Here is a 21,068-nt window from a genome sequence, read left to right on the forward strand (position 1 = left end):
ATTCATGGAAGTCCCCAGATGACTTCAGGTGGTTGGTATACTCACCAGTGGTACATGGTGTATTTTATGTTCCCTCCAGTGATGTTCCATGTACACGTCATATATTCTTCATTGTGGACAATACAATTCACATCTAGAATGGAGGTAGAAGAGGGACTTACTCATTGTGCTCAAACTATCCAAACTTAAGCAAAATGTAACTAAATTTTTAAAATTTCAGAGCTGATAAACCAGATTCTCTACAGATCCTTGAATTTCCAACCAGCCTAATTTTGAAGTCAGCAACACTGGAAATAAAGAGGGTTGAAAAACAACATGATGGATACACAAAGATTGTAAAGGGATCAGAATAAGTTTGCCCAGAATAGGAGAATGCGGCCTGCAGTTAATAACGGGTGATTTTAAGATTAATCTGGAAATGTAACATCGCATTTCTCATGGGTGCATCCACTGTCCATACTTACTGCTTATATTCCCACAAAACTGCACACAAAGAAAGATGGACAAACAATCAATCTCAAAAGACAACAAATTGTGCAAATACAAAAAGAAAAAATAAATAAATAAGTAAATGATAAATATTGAGAATATGAGCTGTAGAGTGCTTGAAAATGAGTCCATAGGTTGTGGAATCAATTGTTCAGTTGCGGATGGAGTGAAGTTATCCACTCTGGCTCTGATGGTGGAGGGGTAATAACTGTTTCTGAACCTGGTGATGTAGACCTAATCCTCCTGTACCTCCTTCCTGATGGCAGCAGCAGGAAGTGAGCATGGTGAGGGTCCTTGATGATGGATGATGTTTTCCTGCAACAGTGTTTCATATAGGTGTGAATATACGTTGCAGGAGAACAGCCATGTGACTGTAACATGGAAAATCCACTTAACATAGAGTTGGGATGTTGGCGGAAAGACAGAACCGAAAGAAGCTGCAGAGGGTTGTAAATTTAGTCTGTTCTAGCCTACAAAGTACCCAGGACATCTTTAGGGAGCAGTGTCTCAGAAAGGCAGCGTCCATTATTAAGGACCCCTGGCACCCAGGGCTTGCCCTTTTCTCATTGTTACCATCAGGTAGGAGGTACAGAAACCTGAAGGCACACATTCGGTGATTCAGGAACAGCTTCTTTCCCTCTCCCATCCAATTCCTAAATGGACATCAAATCCTTAAACATGACCTCATTTTTTCAATATATATTTGTTCTGTTTTTGCATGAGTTTTAATCTCCAATATTCATATACTGTAATTTATTTATTTATGCTATATTATGTATTGCATTGAATTGCTGCTACTAAGTTAACAAATTTCACGACACATGCCGGTGATAACTTGATTCTGATTCTGAATGCATTATCTGATTGCAGTTTTCAGGCCTACCAAAGGTAATTGACTAAATAAATAAAGGACAGAACAGGCAAATGAACAGTGTTGTACATTTCTACGATTCCAAGATTATACAGTAATGTTGTTTACCTGTGATAAAATTTCCCCAGTAAGCAGGGAGGCTCCACCCACTCCACAGCTCAGTTGTGCCACAATATATGTTAATCTTGCTTCTCACTTGAAAGGTGTAGAGCTTCTCTGGATCCACACTCACAAAATTAAACTTTGTCTGCGTTGTGACTGATACTTTCTACATGGAGAAATCATGAAAAAGTGGAATGTAGTCAAATGCGATGATGAGTTTAAAATCGAAATGCAGTACTTAACAATGTGTCCTCAATCTCAATGCTGCAATATCAATGGCTCTCCACAGGGCTTTAGACCACGACAACACAAACTCCTACGTCAGGATGCCATTCATCAACTGTAGCTCAGCATTTAATATCATCATTCCCACAATCCTGATTGAGAAGTTGCAGAACCTGGGCCTCTGTACCTCCCTCTGCAATTGGATCCTCGACTTCCTAACCGGAAGACCACAGTCTGTGCGGATTGGTGATAACATATCCTCCTTGCTGACAATCAACACTGGCGCCCCTCAGGGGTGTGTGCTTAGCCCACTGCTCTACTCTCTATATACACATGACCGTGTGGCCAGGCACTGCGCAAATACCATCTATAAATTTGCTGATGATACAACCATTGTTGATAGAATTTCAGGTGGTGACGAGAGGGCGTACAGGAGTGAGATACGCCAACTAGTGGAGTGGTGCTGCAGCAACAACCTGGCACTCAACATCAGTAAGACGAAATATCTGATTGTGGACTTCAGGAAGGGTAAGATGAAGGAAAACATACCAATCCACATAGAGGGATCAGAAGTGGAGAGAGTGAGCAGTTTCAAGTTCCTGGGTGTCAAGATCTCTGAGGATCTAATCTGGTCCCAACATATCGATGTAGTTATAAAGAAGGCAAGACAGCGGTTATACTTCATTAGGAGTTTGAAGAGTTTTGGCATATTAACAAACACACTCAAAAACTTCCATAAATGTACTGCGGAGAGCATTCTGACAGGCTGCATCACTATCTGGTATGCGGGGGTGGGGGGCACTACTGCACAGGACCAAAAGAAGCTGCAGAGGGTCGTAAAGCTAGTCAGCTCCATCTTGGGTACTGGCCTACAAAGCAACCAGGACATCTTCGGGGAGCGGTGTCTCAGAAAGGCAGCGTCCATTACTAAGGACCTCCAGCACCCAGGGCATGCCCTTTTCTCACTGTTACCATCAGGTAGGAGGTACAGAAGCCTGAAGGCACACACTCAATGATTCAGGAACAGCTTCTTCCCCTCTGCCATCTGATTCCTAAATGAAAACTCAACCCTTGGACACTATCTCACTTTATTTAACATACAGTATTTCTGGCCTTTTGCACATTTTTAATCTATTCAATATAAGTATACTGTAATTGATTGATTGATTGATTTATTATTATTATTATTTTTATTTTTATTTCTCTTCTATATTACGTATTGCATTGAATTGCTGCTGCTAAGTTAACAAATTTCACGTCACATGCCAGTGATAATAAACCTGATTCTGATGTTATCAGTTATTGTCTGAAGACAAATGAGATGGCCGAAACCTAGAACAAAGCACAGAATGCTGGAAGAACTCAGCTGGTCCGGTAGCATCTGCGGAGGCAAAAGGTAAAAGCTGATGTTTACGATCAAGATCCTACATCAGCTCTGGGATGGAAGAGGAAAGACTGCCAGTGTATAACCATAAGGGGGATGGAATGGAGAGATGGTTCATTAATCCAAGGGATAGATGCTGGTTGAACCAGGTGGGGATTGGATGATGGGCAGGTGGGATCATGTGATTGAGGGGATTAGGAAAGGTGAAAAAAGAAAGTAGAAAATTAAGATGGATGGACACAACACGTAAAATGCTGGAGGGACTCATCAAGTCAGGCAACATCTATGGATGGAAATGGACAACTGATGTTTCAGTTCGAGAACCTTCATCATGGATGCATGAGTGTGCATGGGACAAGAACACTAGGACAGCATGGAAGTGAGTAGGGGAGTTAAAACTTTTTGCAGTCAGGAACACAAGATGCCCATTGCAAAGCACAGGGGCTCTGCAAAACAGCTGCTTAGTTTATAATTGGTTTCAATAAGTTAGGGAAGGCCACATTATGAACACCAATTACAGAATGCAGTCAACGGGTGACCAGAAAACTACTCACTCACTAACTAGATACCCTGTTTACAGCTTAACTCCATGGTCACCCTAATTTTACCTTATCGGAGACATCTTCCCTCCCCTCTCTTTCCTGCAGCTTAACAAACTTCATTTCTCTCCTTTCTAGGTCGAAGGCAAGGGCTTCTATGTGAAACGTTCCCACAGTGACAGCCTGTCCTTCTAAGAAGTTCCAGCTTTTTCTTTTATTTTAATTGCCAGCTCATACAGTTTTTTTAAATCTTCAATAAATCAGTCAAATTCTGTTTGATAACATTTATGCTATATATTTTAATGCCATTCTGCAATGACAAGTTGTTGAAAGTTAATAATCAAGTGCTCCAAGTCAAATTGGGAAGCTGCATGAAGAATAAATCTCCCTTCACCCAAACTCAACTTTGGGAGTATTCTTACGTACTTGCATTTTGAAAATAATTGGAAAATACTTCATTTCTAAACCCTTATGACTGAGCAGATAATGACATTGTGGAAATGCATTGTTTTTGAGGATAAATGGGACTTAAGGAAGTGATAAGATACCTTTGAGAACTACTGAAAACTCAATCAGTCCATATGTGGTGTATAAGAAAATAGCAAACGCTACTGGAAATAGCACAAGGAAATTTGAAAAAATATCATGAACAGGTGAAATGATAAAATGAGACAACCAAATCAGACATATATAGATGCAGATGATCCTTTCAGTTTCATGGAGTAATGTGGTGATTCCAGGCAGAGAGACCAGGATATCAAGATCTTTCCCCAAGCCGTTTTGTTTCCATGAAACAGCTTTAAACTGATATCATTTCAGTTGGAACAGGGGCAAGATTTTCAAGGGGCAAGGTGGTGGATATATGGAATGAGCTTCCACAGGAAGTGGGGGAGGCAGGAACAATTACAACAGTTGAAAGACATTTGGATAGGTTTATACGTGTATAGGAAAGTTGTAAAGGGATATGGCCGAAATGCAGGCATATGGAACCAGCTTAGGAAGATATCTCAGTTGCCATGTACAAGCTGAGCCATAAGACTTTATGATATGGGAACAGAACTAGGCCATTCACCCATTGAACCTGCTCTACCATTCCATCATGGCTGATTTACGTGCATTATCCTATAGCTCTATGTCTATTTTTCCAGCTATAAAGCAGATGGCCTTCAGTGTGAGGAAAGACCAACAGAGATCCAATCCAGTTGCCAAAGGGAGGAACCCTTCATCTTAATTGACAGTGGCAGGTGTTACACCACTTCTGCTGCTCTAACCTACTCTTCAGAGTTAGTTATTAGCCTCGACAGGAAACTCGTGTTCATGGCGTAGTCACTGTCACTCTGTACCTGCCACTCCTTGTCCTTGTTATTCCGGTGCCTGATTTCATATTCCAAACATCTCTCTGTGTCCATTGGAGCGTCCCATTTCAGGAGGAGACCATTGCTTTCTGAAGTTTTGACTCTCAGGTTTCCAGGTGGAAAGGGTTGCACTGAAATGTAGCAAATAATTTTAGTCCTGTTAGAAAAGGAGCTTAATCCAAGCTTATCAGAGTGGAGCTTCATCAGAATTTTGGCATCAGTTCAAATTCAATCCGAAGATTGGATATTGCAATTTCCTCATCTGTAGGATATGAAAGAAAACTTCCCACATCATTAACTATCTAGACACATTAGCTACAGATCTGTACATGTGTTTGATTGCATACCATCCAGATGATATGAATTAATCTGAAATAAAAAGCTGGAGTCAACAATGGTGATCATGAAACTTTCAAAAGATAAAAGATTAGCTTTATTTGTCACCTGTACAGCAAAACACAAAGTGAAATGTGTACTTTGCATCAAATCAAATCAGCGAGGAGTGTGCTGGGCAGCCTCCAAGTCTCTCCATGATTCTGGTGCCAAGGTAGCATGCCCACAACTCACTAACCCTAACCATATGTCTTTGGAAAGTGGGAGGAAAGCAGAGCACCTGGAGGAAATCCAAACAGCCACAGAAAAAATGTACAAACTCTTCCAGCCAGTGGAGGAAAGTATATGTGGGTTGTTAGCCCTCTGAAGTGTTATGTTGAGCACTATGCTACCATCCCACCTGAAACTTTCAAACTAAATGTTGGTCTCTCTTTGATCAGAGATTTAAAACTCAAAATTAACTTGCCTAAAACACATCTTTGAAGATTTTTCTCAAAGATTCATTTCTTCACCTGATTACTAAAGTATGTGTAACTATTCGTTTATCATTTATATTGAAGTTTATTTTCTTACTAAATAAATTACGGACTTACTTTTTGATTGTAAGTTAATGATTATAACGCTAAGGTCATTGCTGGGGTTGGACCCAGTGCAGCAATTCAGAGTCACAATAACAAATCAGAAACCATTGATAAAAGTAAGAGAATTGGGTAGAATCAAGTTAACTGGCAAATCAGCCAAATATTGAAATCCAAACGAGCAAAAAATCTAGCTTTGCAACTGAGCTCACCATTGATCTTTTGAGGATAGATTGCCTTAAAATTCAAAGCAAACCATTACATAACAGAATGCTATCAGCAGAAATTAATGTGATGATATGCAAGTCAACAACATCTCAGATTCAGATTCAGTTTATTGTCATTTAGAAACCATAAATGCAATGCAGTTAAAAAATGAGACAACGTTCCTCCAGAATGATATCACAAAAGCATATGACAAAACAGACTACACCAGGAAATCCACATAACGTTTGGCATTCCCCAATCCAGAGTCCAGAGAGGCTGCTGTGTATTAATATCGCGCTACCGTCTTAGCGCGTTCCACGGAAAGGAGCTCCAAATCCACCAGACAAACAAGACCAAAAACTAAAGCAACAAGACCTGCACAAAACCACGTAGTTACAACATATAGTTACAACAGTGCAAACAATAGCATAATTGATTTAAAAAAACAGACTATGGGCACAGTAAAAATAGTCTAAAGATATTAAAGGACTAGAAGTTCAAAAGAAATCACCACACAGTTTCTACAAGTCCCCAGGTTCCCGACAGACTCGCCATCCCATGCCAGCGGCAGAAGGGAATACCCCCGCTATGGACTTCCACGGCGCTGCCCGACTCAGCCTCGCAGATGCAGCACACACCGAAAGTGACCTGACCGCAGCGGACTCTGAGTCCGTCGAGCCTCTGAGCCGACGACCATCCCCTCCAGCACAGCTTCTCCAAGCACCATTCTCTGCCGAGCGTATTAAGACGGCCCCGCCAACGGCCATCGGTAACACGACCCCAAGGACTGGGGGTCTGTTCTTACCGGCAGAGTCCCGGACCTCACAGCAGCAGCAGCAACGAAGAAGGTCTTCCTGGAGATTTCCCGAAGTTCTTCCATGCTCCCACATCCGTTTTCAATCGATTATGATTGCGCACGGCACCCCACTTCACAAATAACAGATAATCAGCTCCGGAGTGGCTGCTGCAAGCTGCGTCGCACCGCCATCTTGGAATCTATGATCACCTTTGAAGATTTATGAGTAATATGCCCAACTAACTCAATCTACAATATCTTTAACTGCACCATGCCCCACTGCCAGGACCTAAGTACGTTATGGAAACCCATCTGTTAACTTACACTGACATCACTGTCTCCCAGTGTTTTACTAGTTCTGAGTTCTCTCAGCATTGACCTGAGCTGGAATTTTTTTTTGTCACTTCTTCTGTCACTGGACATTAATATAAATAAATGGAATAATCTTCCCCAAAGAGCGTGATTTTGGCTTTACCAATCTCAGCCAGAGTTTTCTTAACAAATACTCTTACCTTGGTCCTGAAGCTGAAACTTTTTGTTGCTTGCTGTAATGATTCCTGAATCACTGGATCCATTTATGAAAACGTGAAAGTCTTTGAATTGTATAATGTCACTGGCTGAGAAATTACATCCAACGTTATAGCCACCCTGCTGAATGTAGTTCCTACATTCCACTGCTGGTTCTGAGACATACCTGCAAAGAAAAGCAAATAGCCATATTTTCTGTTATGAGTGGGAAATTAAACATTGTAAAAGTTATACTTACAAAATGATAAGAAGAAAGAAAGATAGTCTAAAAATTCATACGCATAGTACTGTTTATTTATCGGTGCTACTTCTTTGAAAAACAAGTATTTTCAGAATGGAACTTGATGAGATAAATTCCCTGCTGAATCATAGCCACTTTGAAGCATTAACTGGAAGCAGCATCTGATTATCTGGTAACATTCTGAGGAAACTGATTAATCTGAAACACAGGAGTTCCTGCAGATGCTTCTTCTTCAGCCATTCACTTTTTCCACTTATCACCTCCCAGCTCTCATTTCATCTCCTCTTCCTCACCCATCTACTTCCCCCCTTACCTGCTTTCACCTATCACCTTCTGGCTTGTACTCCTTGCCTACCCCACTGGCTTATTCTGACTTCTTTCACAGTCCTGATGCAAGGTTTCTTCCTGAAACATTAGCTCTTTATGCTGCTCCATAGATGCAACCTGATCTGCTGAGTTTCTCCAGGATTTTGCATGTGTTACTGTGGGTTAATCTCAGTTGTGATGCAAGGTTTCAACCTGAAATGTTGATAATTCTTTGTTCTTCACAGATGCTGCTTGGCTCACTGAGTTTCTGTGGCACACTATTGTTGCTCCAGATTCCAGTGCCTTCAGTCTCTTCAAATTCAAGTTCAAGTTTAATTATCATTCAACAGTACATGAATATAGCCAAATGAAACAGCGTTCCTTCAGGACCAAAGTACCAAACACATTACCAACAGCACAAAGCATAAATAGCAAATATGGTTATGATTTCAGAAAAAAACATACAGTCACAAAGAAAATCAAATATAGACCAAGTAACTAAGTGGCATGACTGTAGATTGTCCTGGTCCAGCTTGTTCATCCTCTGGCTGAACACTGGAGGGCAGGACCAACAGGAGTGGCCAGCTCCCTACCCTGCAAGGAATCTAGTGTGTACCACCAAGACTCTCACAGAGCATGTCGGTATCTTGTCTCCTAGTCAGTGGCAACACAGCTCCCATGCCTTTGATTTTGCCAATGAACCAGTGAACTGGACATGCGGCATTGTGAATTACCAATGTCCATCGGGTCTGTGATACCAGTAAAAACATTCAAGACGATCACTTGCTAAATTTATTGGACCGCGCATCTTCTCGGCAACGTGGCGTAAACACAACTGCATGCAATAAATCCAGCTGCATCACTATTGAGCAACTCACTGATGGGATAGTACTGCAGTACTTGCATTAGTACCATCCAGCACTAAATTGCAATTGTGAGAAAGACGTAAGGGACAAACAAATGCACCTTTGATCGGGCCCGGTTTGGCCAATGTGTCCAAGTACATCATCATCTTCCTGGATTTTTGTATCAAGATTAATCTGCTCTTGGAGATTTGGGGATTTTTCAAGGACAGTTAAAATGGCTTAGTCAAATTGGCATTCCTAATTTGAATTTTTGGAAGAGATAATTTAATATGTTGATGAGGATATTGCAGCTGGCGTTTTCTATGTGGGCTTTAGTAAGGTCCTGCATGGGAGGAACCTATCTAATCCAGGGCAATTTAGTGCATTGGATTTAAAATTAGTTGGGTAATAGGGGATAAGGGGTTGTCTGTGACCTATGGTTGATCAAGGAGGTCAATGCTGGAGCACTCACTTACTAAATACTTTATCAATCTGGACAACATATCACCTGCAGCACCAGGGTCCGAACATGCTTGACCACTGCTATACTATGATTAGGAATGCCTACTGTTCCATGCCTAGGGTGTATTTCAGGAAATCTGATCACTTGGCTGTCCTCTTCCTAGCTATATACAGGCAGGGGCTAAAGAGCAAGGCTCCAGACATCGGAACAACAAAGAGGCGGTTACAGGAGACAGAGGAGCAGCTGTGGAATTGCTTCGAATTGGTGGATTGGGCTGTGTTTAAGGATTCATCAGAGGATCTGAATTAATACACCACAGTTGTCACGAACTTTATAAAAACAGCCACCTCACACAAAGTGAAACCAAGCGACATTGCTGACAACAGGCCTTGCTCCCAAATAACATCAATGCCTTTTTATGCTCCCTTTGACCATCAAAACATGGAAGAAACTTCACAAACTAACTCCCACCAGCCCCAATGACCCTGTTATTTAGTCTCTGTGGCTGATGTGAAAGTATCCTTCAGGAGGTTGATCCACGGGAAGCGTCTGGCCCAGACAGGGTACTTGGCTAAGTACTGAAGACCTGATCTGATCAACTGGCTGGAGTGTTCTCCAATATCTTTAACTTCTCGCTTTGGCTGTCGGGGTACCCACTTGCTTCAAGAAGGCTTTAATTATACCAGTGTCTAAGAAGAATGTGGCAACTTGCCTCAAGTGCCTGTAGTACTTACATCCACGGTGATGAAGTGCTTTGAGAGGTTGATGATGAAATATGTCATCTCCTGCCTGAGAAGTGACTTTGACCTGCTCCAATTTTCCTACCATCACAACAAGGCAACAGGAGGTGCCATTTCATTGGCTCTTCACTCAACCATGGAACACATGGACAGTGGAGATGTGTACATCAGGATGCTGTTCATTGACTACAGATCAGCATTCTATACCATCATCCCCTCCAAACTAATCAATACGCTCCAAGACCTTGGCCTCTATACCCCTTTGAGCAGCTGGATTCTGGATTTCTTCACTTGCAGATTTCAATCAGTTCGGATTGACAACAAAATCCCCTCCACAATTTCCATCAGTTCGGGTGCATCACAAGGGTGTGTGCCTAGCTCCCTGCTCTACTTGCTTCATACTTATGATTGCGAGGCTAATTACAGCTCCAATTCCATACTTTAGTTTGCTGATTACATCATTCTCATTGATTTAATCAAAGGTGGTGAAGAATCAGCGTGTAGGAGTGAAATTGAAAACCTGGCTGAATGGTGCCCCAACAACATCATCTCATACAGTACAACAAGGCCAAGGAGCTTATTACGTATACTGTAATTGATTGATTAATTTATTCTTCTTCTTCTAGATTATGTATTGCATTGAACTGCTGCTGCTCAGTTAACAAATTCATGACATATGCTGGTGATAATAAACCTGATTCTGATTCTGATTCTGAGTGTATATTGACATATATGTACTTTCAAAATAAATTTACTTTGAACTTGTAGAAAAGTTACCTCTCAGCCTCCAGTCCAACCTCTCCCTATATCTATAGTCCTCCAGTCCAGGCAACATCTTGGTGAATCTCCACTGTGTCCATGCCATTCCTGTAGGGTGGCAACCAGACTGTACACAATACTCCAAGTCCAGTCAATAAGACAATGAGACCATACGACATAGCAGCAGAGTTGGGCTACTCAGCCCATCGAGCCTGCTCCGCCTTTCCATCCTTGTTAATTTATTATCCCTCTTGACCTCATTCTCTTGCATTCTCCCCCTAACCTTTGACACCCTGACGAATCAATCTCCGCTTTAAATATATTCAATGACCCAGCCTCCATAGTCAACCGTGGCAATGAATTCCACAGATACGTCACCCTCTGGTTGAATAAATTCCTCCTAATTTCTGTTCTAAACGGATAACTCTCTCTTCTATGATTGTGCCCTTTGGTCCTAGACTCACCCACGATAGAGAATATCCTCTCTAACTAGGCCTTTCAGCATTTGCTAGGTTGCAATGAGATCCCACTCATTCTGCTGAACTCCAGTGAGTACAGGCCCAGAGCAATCAAATGCTCCTATATGTTAACCCTTTCCTTCCTACTTTATCATGCCACTCCCAAGTACCCTGAAACCTCATTCTTAATAATGAACACCAACATCATCCCAAACACTGAAGTCAGGCTAACTTGCCTATAATTTCTTTTCTTCTGCCTCCCTCGCTTCTTACAGAGTACACTGACATTTTCAATTTCCATTTCAATTTCTCCAGAACCATTCCATAATCATTACTAATGCCTCCACAATCTCTTCAGCTATCTCTTTCAAAACCCTGGAGTGTAGTCTTGGGGACCTACTTACCACAGTGAAGACTGACACAAACTATTTATTAAGTTCATCCACTATTTCTTTGTCCCCCATTACTATTTCTCCAGCATAATTTTTCAGCAGTTTAATTTCCACTCTCATCTCTCTTTTACTCTTTATATAAATGAAAGAACTTCTGGTATCCTCTTTTGTATTTTTGGCTAACTTACCTTCATATTTCATTTTTTTCTTCCTTATGTATTTTTAGTTGCCTTCTGTTGATTTTTTAAAGTGTCCCAATCCTCTAACTTCCCATTAATATTTGCTCTGTGATATGCCCTCTCATTTACTTTTATTCTGTCTTTGACTTCCCTTGTCAGCTATGAGGGCCTCATCCTCCCTTTACAATACTTCTATGTCTTTGAGATGTATTCATCCTGCCCCTTCAGCATTGGCCCCACAAACTCCAGCTATTGCTGTCCTGCTGTCATCCATCCAAGTTTGGCCAGTTCCTCTCTCATGAGTGTGTAATTCCCCTTATTCCACTGTAATACTAATACATCTAACTTGATCTTCTCCCTCTCAAACTACAGGGTGAATTCTATCACATTATGATCACTGACTCCTAAGGGTTCCTTTACCTTAAGCTCCCTAATCAAATCTGGTTCATTACACAACACCCAGTCCAGAATTGCCTTTCCCCTAGTGGACTCAACCAGATGCTTCTCTAAAAATCCAAGTCAAAGACATTCAACAAATTCCCTCTCTTGGAATTCAGCACCAACCAGATAAACCAGAGTACTGTAAATATTCAACATAATGTCCCAAATCTTTATATTCTATGCCCTGATCTACAAGAGCACACATGCCCTATGCCTTTTTACCACTCTGTTGTCTGTGTTGACACTTCCAAAGAATAATGGACTTGAACCTTAAGGTCTTTCAGTTCATCCACATTCTTCAGTGTTGCCATTTGTTGTATGTGTCCTAACCCAATTCACTTCTCAAAATGCATTGGGTTTAAAGTCAATCTGCCAACTCCACATCCAGCTCTCCCTCTGGTCTGAATCCTGCCATAGTCTTCCTTGCCGTCCACAACACCATCAACTTTGTGTCGAAGGCAGACTTACCAATCATATTTCCTGCATTCACATCCAAGTCATCAGTGTCTCCCATGCAAGAAGGTGGGAGAATGTGATTTTAAAAAAAACTTAAGCTCCGAGAGAATACTGATGAACAAAGGGACATTGGTGTGGATGTCCATAGATTTTTGAAAGTGGCTGCACAGGAAGATAAAGTTGTGAGGAAAGCATATGGGCTGCTGGCCTTCATTAATACAAGATTAGGGAGGTTATGTTCCAAACTTATAAAACCTTGCTCTGACCTCAGGTGGAGTGCCAGATATACTTTCGGTCACCCCACAATGGAAGGATGTGACCATGCTGGAGGTGGGACAGAGGAGATTAACCAGGATTTTGCCTGGGATGGATGAATTTAGTCATGAGGGGAGTCTAAAGAAACTAGGCTTGTTTTCACTGGAGTGGAGGAGTTTAATGGGGTATATGATTCAGGCAAAGTGGATTCCAGTTACTTGGGCCATTGGTTAATTGGGGCAGCCATTTATTTTGGTCAACTCTTAAAGAACAAAAAGAAATCCAAAAAATAGTCGGGATTCCCTTCATTTATTTGGAACACTATGCCACTTAATTGGGATAGGTTACTGTTGCTGAACAGTTTCTATCTGTCATCAGTTGCATTTGTTTGTGTTAAAAAAGCAGTGATTTTTCTAGCTGATAGTTGGCGAGATATAGGCAGTAATATAATTTGGAAGCGTTCAGGTTTTGAGATGTAGAAACAGCTGGGAGTGAAAATAAAAGGATTTCACCACTTCAATAATTTGGGAACTATGAAGAATTTGAAGATATTGACAAACATCTTGAATGAGACAATGAAAATGAAGATTTTCAGAATACAATCATCAGTAGCATTCTATGAAGGCAGTCCTAGGTGGCTACACTGATTTTGTTCATTTGTGGTGGTTGTACATATCCAATGGTGACAGGAAAAGCTGTGCAGGAGAGTTTGTAAACTGGAAAAGCTGTTTCACTGCAGCAGTTCCACTCTCTCGACTTTAGAAGTCCAGATCCAGTGGTATTATTCACAACTGGGATCTTCCTAGGTTGCACAGTTGACCATAACTTCCTCTGTGTCACGTCATGCCCTTTGCTCTCCATGGAGCATTGCAGAACTGCCTTCTTGGCCATTGGATCACATTGTAGATCTCACCTGCTCTGTCCACTGGAGCTAACTTCATTTACAAAAAATCAGAAGAACACCACAACGTACACTAGATGAATTCCTCCCATGAAAACTATTAGAAACTAATGCACAGTTTACAGTACTGTAGAGGTATTGATAATCTTCTAACTTGCTCTGTATTTCATTTAAATACATAAATTTTTACTCAGGTGTATGGCAGTTTGTCTTTTTTATACTATTTCCATGAAACTTCAGCTAATTGGGGCAGCCACTTTATTGAGCCAAAATAACTGATCCCAATATGTCCCAATTAACTGGAATCCACTGTAATTGACATTATGAACAGTATAGAAAGGACACACTTCAGGGAAGTTTTCCCCTTTTGGAGGTGGATAAGACATAGATTTGTGTAAGAGATTTAGAAGGGATTTGAGGGGAAGCTTTTTCGCCGAGAGTGATGAACACCTAGGATGCACTACAGGTGACAGTGGTGGAAGCAGAGCCATTAAGAGCATGAAGGAGGTGTCTAGATGAGTATTTGAATTGCCTGGACATTAAAAGCCCTGGGCTAAATACTGAAAGGTGGGATTAATACAGATGGGTGATCATTGGTCAGCATTGACCTGTTGAGTTCAACAGCCTATTTCCAACCTCTATGAAACTAATACTCACATGCAATTCTTATTGAACGTGTGGAGCAGGTTAAGACCTACAAGTATCTGGGAGTACAGTTAGACGAGAAGCTTGACTGGACTGCCAACACAGATGCCTTGTGCAGGAAGGCACAGAGTCGAATGTACTTCCTAAGAAGGTTGGCGTCATTCAATGTCTGTAGTGAGATGCTGAAGATGTTCTATAGGTCAGTTGTGGAGAGCGCCCTCTTCTTTGTGGTGGCGTGTTGGGGAGGAAGCATTAAGAAGAGGGACGCCTCACGTCTTAATAAGCTGGTAAGGAAGGCGGGCTCTGTCGTGGGCAAAGTACTGGAGAGTTTAACATCGGTAGCTGAGCGAAGGGCGCTGAGTAGGCTACGGTCAATTATGGATAACTCTGAACATCCTCTACATAGCACCATCCAGAGACAGAGAAGCAGTTTCAGCGACAGGTTACTATCGATGCAATGCTCCTCAGACAGGATGAAGAGGTCAATACTCCCCAATGCCATTAGGCTTTACAATTCAACTGCCAGGACTTAAGAACTTTTTAAAAGCTATTATTAATGCTTTTTGAGATAGTGATTTAGATGCATATCATATTTTTTTTTACTGAGTTAAGTATTGTATGTAATTAGTTTTGCTACAACAAGTGTATGGGACATTGGAAAAAAAGTTGAATTTCCCCATGGGGATGAATAAAGTATCTATCTATCTATCTATCTATCTATCTATCTATCTATCTATCTATCTATCTATCTTATTTGTGATTTGGTTCTTGGCATAAATACTAGTCGAGGTCTATGGAAAAGTAATCCTAACCTTACACAAAATACTACTCGGTGTTCAATCCAAAATAATGGGTCCTTTGTGATGTTTGAAGTGGCTACATCAGGAATTCTTATTGTGTCTATTTTACTTGTGAACAGAATAGTTTATAGGGAATTAGATGGCCTTGTGAGATTAACTGGATTGGTCTGATAATTTCCATGGACTTGATGGGAAGAATGGTCTTCTTCTACATCTGGAAGAAATATGAAATATGAAAATAGGAAATATATGGATCATTGTGGATTGAAAATTCATGCTCAGGCTGGATTTCTTAAGGGTTAATTTGCAGGTTTGAATTGGTGGTGAGGAAGGCAAATACAACGTAAGCATTAATTTCAAGAGGACTAGAATACAAAAGTAAGGATGTAATGCTGAGGCTTAATTAAGCATTGGTGAAGCCTCTCTTGGAGTTTTGTGAGCAGTCTTGGGCACCTTATCTAAGAAAGGATGTGCTGACATTGGAGAATATTCAAAGGAGGTTCATGAAAATGATTCCAGGATTGGAAGAATTGTCATATGAAGAGATTCTAGTGTCTCTGGGCCTGTATTCACTGGAATTCAGAAGAATGAGGGTGACCTCATTAAAATATATTGAATGTTGAAAGGCCTTAGTAGAGTGGATGGGGAGAGGATGTTTCCTATGCTGGGGGAGATGGTTCCAGAGATGAGGGGGTAAGACTATGAGGAGAGACGGTACTCGCTGGAATTCAGAAGAATGAGAGGAGATCTTATAGAAACATAAAACTATGAAAGAGGTAAGTAAGATGGAGGCAGGAAAGTTGTTTACACTGATAGGTGAGACTACAACTAAGAGACATAGTTATGTAAGAGACATAACTAAGATTCAGGGGAGTAGATTTAGGATGGAGATGAGGAGGAACTGCTTTTCTCAGAGGGTGGTGAATCTGTGGAATTCTCTGCCCAGTGGAGACTACCTCAGTAAATATATTTAAGACAAGGTTGGATAGATCTTTGCATAGTAGGGGGAATTAAGGGTTATGGGGAAAAGGCAGGTAGGTGGAGTTGAGTCTATGGCCAGACCAGCCGTGATCTTATTGAATGGCAGAGCAGGCTCAATGGGCCAGGTGGCCTACTCCTGCTCCTATTTTTTACATTCTTATCTTCTTATATCCATTTAGAATGGAGATGAGGAGGAATTTCTTTAGCCAGACAGTGGTGAATCTGTGAAATTCATTGCCACAGGTGTCTGTGGAGGCCAAGTCATTGGGTGCATTTAAGGTGGAGGTTGATAGGTTCTTGGTTAGTCAGTTATGAGGAGAAGGCTGGAGAATGGGGTTGAGAAGGTAATGAATCAGCCAAGGTGAAATGGCAGAGCAGACTCGATGGGCCAAATGGCCTAGTTCCGCTTCTATGTCTTATGGTCTTCTGGTAAGTAGTAGGTAGCCAAGCACACAGCTGGTAGAGCTGCAGATCTAGAGTTACAATGATCCAGGAGCTGTGTGTGTGGAGTTTGTATAGTCTCCTTTTGGGTTTCCTCTCGATGCTCTCATTTTCTCCATCAGCCCCAAAGATGTGCAGACTGGCACCTTAGTTAACTTTTCTTAAGTTGCAGCCAGTGAGTAGGTGAACGATAGAATTTGGGGGGAGTTGATGGGAAAATGGGGAGAATAAAATGAGCAAACACGAGGAAATCTGCAGATGCTGGAAATTCAAACAACAACACACACAAAATGCTGGTGAAACACAGCAGGCCAGGCAGCATCTATAGGGAGAAGCACTGTCAACGTTTCGGGCCGAGACCCTTCGTCAGGACTAACCGAGAGGAAAGATAGTAAGAGATTTGAAAGTAGTGGGGGGAGGGGGAAATGTGAAATGATAGGAGAAGACCGAAGGGGGTGGGATGAAGCTAAGAGCTGGAAAGGTGATTGGCGAAAGTGATACAGAGCTGGAGAAGGGAGAGGATCATGGGACGGGAGGCCTCGGGAGAAAGAAAGGAAGAGGGGGAATGCCAGAGGGAGATGGAGAACAGGCAAACAACTAAATATGTCAGGGATGGTGTAAGAAGGGGATGAGGGGCATTAATGGAAGTTAGAGAAGTCAATGTTCATGCCATCAGGTTGGAGACTACCCAGCCGGTATATAAGGTGTTGTTCCTCCAACCTGAGTTTGGATTCATTTTGACAGTAGAGGAGGCCATGGATAGACATATCAGAATGGGAATGGGACGTGGAATTAAAATGTGTGGCCACTGGGAGATCCTGCTTTTTCTGGCGGACCGAGCATAGGTGTTCAGCGAAATGGTCTCCCAGTCTTGCATCGGGTCTCACCAATATATAAAAGGCCACACCGGGAGCACCGGACGCATTTTACCACACCAGCCGACTCACAGGTGAAGTGTCGCCTCACCTGGAAGGACTGTCTGGGGCCCTGAATGGTGGTGAGGGAGGAAGTGTAAGGGCAGGTGTAGCACTTGTTCTGTTTATAAGGATAAGTGCCAGGAGGGAGATCGGTGGGAAGGGATGGGGGGGATGAGTGGACAAGGGGGTCGCGTAGGGAGCGATCCCTGCAAAAAGCAGAAAGGGGGGGGAGGGAAAAATGTGCTTGGTAGTGGAATCCCGTTGGAGGTGGCAGAAGTTACGGAGAATTATACTTTGGACCTGGATGCTGGTGGGGTAGTAGGTAAGGACAAGGGGAACCCTATCCCAAGTGGGGTGGCGGGTGGAAATGGTAAGGGCAGATGTGCAGGAAATGGGAGAGATGCGTTTGAGAGCAGAGTTGATGGTGGACGAAGGGAAGCCCCTTTGTTTAAAAAAGGAAGACATCTCCTTCGTCCTGGAATGAAAAGCCTCATCCTGAGAGCAGATGCAGTGGAGATGGAGGAATTGTGAGAAGGGGATAACATTTTTGCAAGAGACAGGGTGGGAAGAGGAATAGTCCAGGTAGCTGTAAGAGACTGTAGGCTTATAGTAGATATCAGTAGATAGGCCGTCCCCAGAGATGGAGACCGAAAGATCAAGAAAGGGGAGGGAGGTGTCGGAAATGGACCAGGTAAATTTGAGGGCAGGGTGAAAGTTGGAGGCAAAGTTAATGAAGTTGACGAGCTTAGTATGCGTGCGGGAGGCAGTGCCAATGCAGTCGTCGATGTAGCGAAGGAAAAGAGGGGGTACTGTGCTCAGTTCTGGTCGACTCACTACAGGAAGGATATGGAAGCCTTAGAAAGGGTGCAGAGGAGATTTACAAGGATGTTGCCTGGATTGGGGAGCATGCCTTATGAGAATAGGTTGAGTGAACTCGGCCTTTTCTCCTTGGAGCGACGGAGGATGAGAGGTGACCTGATAGAGGTGTACAAGATGATGAGAGGCATTGATCGTGTCAGAGGCTTTTTCCCAGGGCTGAAATGGTTGCCACAAGAGGACACAGGTTTAAGCTGTTGGGGAGTAGGTACAGAGGAGATATCAGGGGTAAGTTTTTTACTCAGAAGGTGGTGAGTGTGTGGAATGGGCTTCCGGCAATGGTGCTGGAGGTGGATACGATAGGGTCTTTTAAGAGACTTTTGGATAGGTACATGGAGCTTAGAAAAATAGAGGGCTATGGGTAAGCCTAGTAATTTCTAAGGTAGGGAAATGTTGGGCACAACTTTGTGGGCCGAAAGGCCTGTATTGTGTTTTTCTATGTTTCTATGCTTTCTATGATGAAATGACAATCCTTGTTGATCTGGTGCCAATGTAGCATGCCTACAACTCACTAACCCTAACCATATGTCTTTGGAATGTGGGAGGAAAGCAGAGCACCTGGAGGAAACCCAAACAGCCACAGAAAGAATGTACAAACTCTTACAGACAGTGGCGGAAAGTATATGTGGGTTGTTAGCCCTCTGAAGTGTTATGTTGAGCACTACACTACTATCCCACCTGAAACTTTCAAACTAAATGTTGGTCTCTCTTTGATCAGAGATTTAAAACTCAAAATTAACTTGCCTAAGACATTTCTTTGAAGCTTTTTCTCAAAGATTCATTTCTTCACCTGATTATTAAAGTATGTGTAACTATTCGTTTATCATTTATATTGAAGTTTATTTTCTTACTAAATAAATTATGGACTTACTTTTTGATTGTAAATTAATGGTTATAACGCTAAGGTCATTGCTGGGGTCGGAGCCAGTGCAGTCACAATAACAAATCAGAAACCATTGATAAAATTAAGAGAATTGGGTAGAATCAAGTTAACTGGCAAATCAGCCAAATATTGAAATCCCAACGAGCAAAAATCTAGCTTCTCTGGATCTACACTTGCCAAATTAAACTTCGTTTGCATCATGACCAATGCTTTCTACATGGAGAAATCATGAAAAAGTGGAATGTAGTCAAATGTGATGATGAGTTTAAAGTCAAAATACAGAATTTAACAATGTGTCCTCAATGTATTCAGTTATAGTCTGAAGACAAATGAGACTGCTGAAGCCTAGAACAAAGAACAGAATGCTGGAAGAGCTCAGTATTTGTATCACGACCGTTGCTTTTTGCGTGGAGAAAATCATTAAATCTAGAGTTTAATAAACATGATGGCAGACCTATATTGACCTAAATCTGGATAATAGCAGCATCGAGAGCAATATTTAAATAGACTTGTCATCTGTAGTGAATGGTGGGAAATTTATTTCAAATCAGCGTTCTAGTAATATAGAAACATAGAAACATAGAAAATAGGTGCAGGAGTAGGCCATTTGGCCCTTTGAGCCTGCACCACCATTCAGAATGATCATGGCTGATCATCCAACTCAGAACCCTGTACCTGCTTTCTCTCCATACCCCCTGATCCCTTTAGCCACAAGGGCCATATCTAACTTCCTCTTAAATATAGCCAATGAACCGGCCTCAACTGTTTCCTGTGGCAGAGAATTCCACAGATTCACCACTCTCTGTGTGAAGAAGTTTTTCCTCATCTCGGTCCTAAAAGGCTTCCCCTTTATCCTTAAACTGTGACCCCTCGTTCTGGACTTCCCCAACATTGGAAACAATCTTCCTGCATCTAGCCTGTCCAATCCCTTTAGAATTTTATACATTTCAATAAGATCCCCCCTCAATCTTCTAAATTCCAGTGAGTATAAGCCTAGTTGATCCAGTCTTTCTTCATATGAAAGTCCTGCCATCCCAGGAATCAATCTGGTGAACCTTCTCTGTACTCCCTCTATGGCAAGAATGTCTTTCCTCAGATTAGGGGACCAAAACTGCACACAATATTCTCGGTGCGGTCTCACCAAGGCCTTGTACAACTGCAGTAGAACCTCCCTGCTCCTGTACTCAAATCCTTTTGCTATGAATGCCAACATACCATTTCCCTTTTTCACTGCCTGCTGTACCTGCATGCCCACCTTCAATGACTAGTGGACAATGACACCCAGGTCTTGTTGCACCTCCCCTTTACCTAATCGGCCACCGTTCAGATAATAATCTGTTTTCCTGTTCTTGCAACCAAAGTGGATAACCTCACATTTATCCACATTAAATTGCATCTGCCATGAATTTGCCCACTCACCTAACCTATCCAAGTCACCCTGCATCCTCGTAGCATCCTCCTCACAGCTAACACCGCCGCCCAGCTTTGTATCATCCACAAACTTGGAGATGCTGCATTTAATTCCCTTGTCTAAATCATTAATATATATTGTAAACAACTGGGGTCCCAGCACTGAGCCTTGTGGTACCTCTGTGCTGGGACCCCAGCTGTTGCCCAGTAGTTGCCCTGCACACAAACTGCTGTTGTACAAATGAGTTCTGCTGTTTGCAGAAATATTTAGA

General features: G+C 42.1%; 1 protein-coding gene across 3 annotated transcripts in view; it reads right to left on the reverse strand.

Moving 5' to 3' along the window:
• Nucleotides 1-21,068, reverse strand: part of LOC140734229 (interleukin-13 receptor subunit alpha-2-like) — a 70,146-nt gene that overhangs the window by 33,868 nt on the left and 15,210 nt on the right. For 2 of the 3 annotated variants that reach the window (XM_073057918.1, XM_073057917.1), the window contains exons 3-6: nt 7,392-7,573; nt 4,954-5,096; nt 1,469-1,628; nt 46-133 (exon numbers count right to left, since the gene is read on the reverse strand). In XM_073057918.1, the coding sequence (XP_072914019.1) occupies nt 46-133; nt 1,469-1,628; nt 4,954-5,096; nt 7,392-7,573 (573 nt within the window). Of the gene's footprint in view, nt 1-45; nt 134-1,468; nt 1,629-4,953; nt 5,097-6,888; nt 7,060-7,391; nt 7,574-21,068 lie in introns of those variants that run through there. The other variant, XM_073057919.1, reaches the window with a different exon arrangement.

This window comes from Hemitrygon akajei, chromosome 10, assembly GCF_048418815.1.
Source record: "Hemitrygon akajei chromosome 10, sHemAka1.3, whole genome shotgun sequence".
Classification (NCBI taxonomy): Eukaryota; Metazoa; Chordata; class Chondrichthyes; order Myliobatiformes; family Dasyatidae; genus Hemitrygon; species Hemitrygon akajei.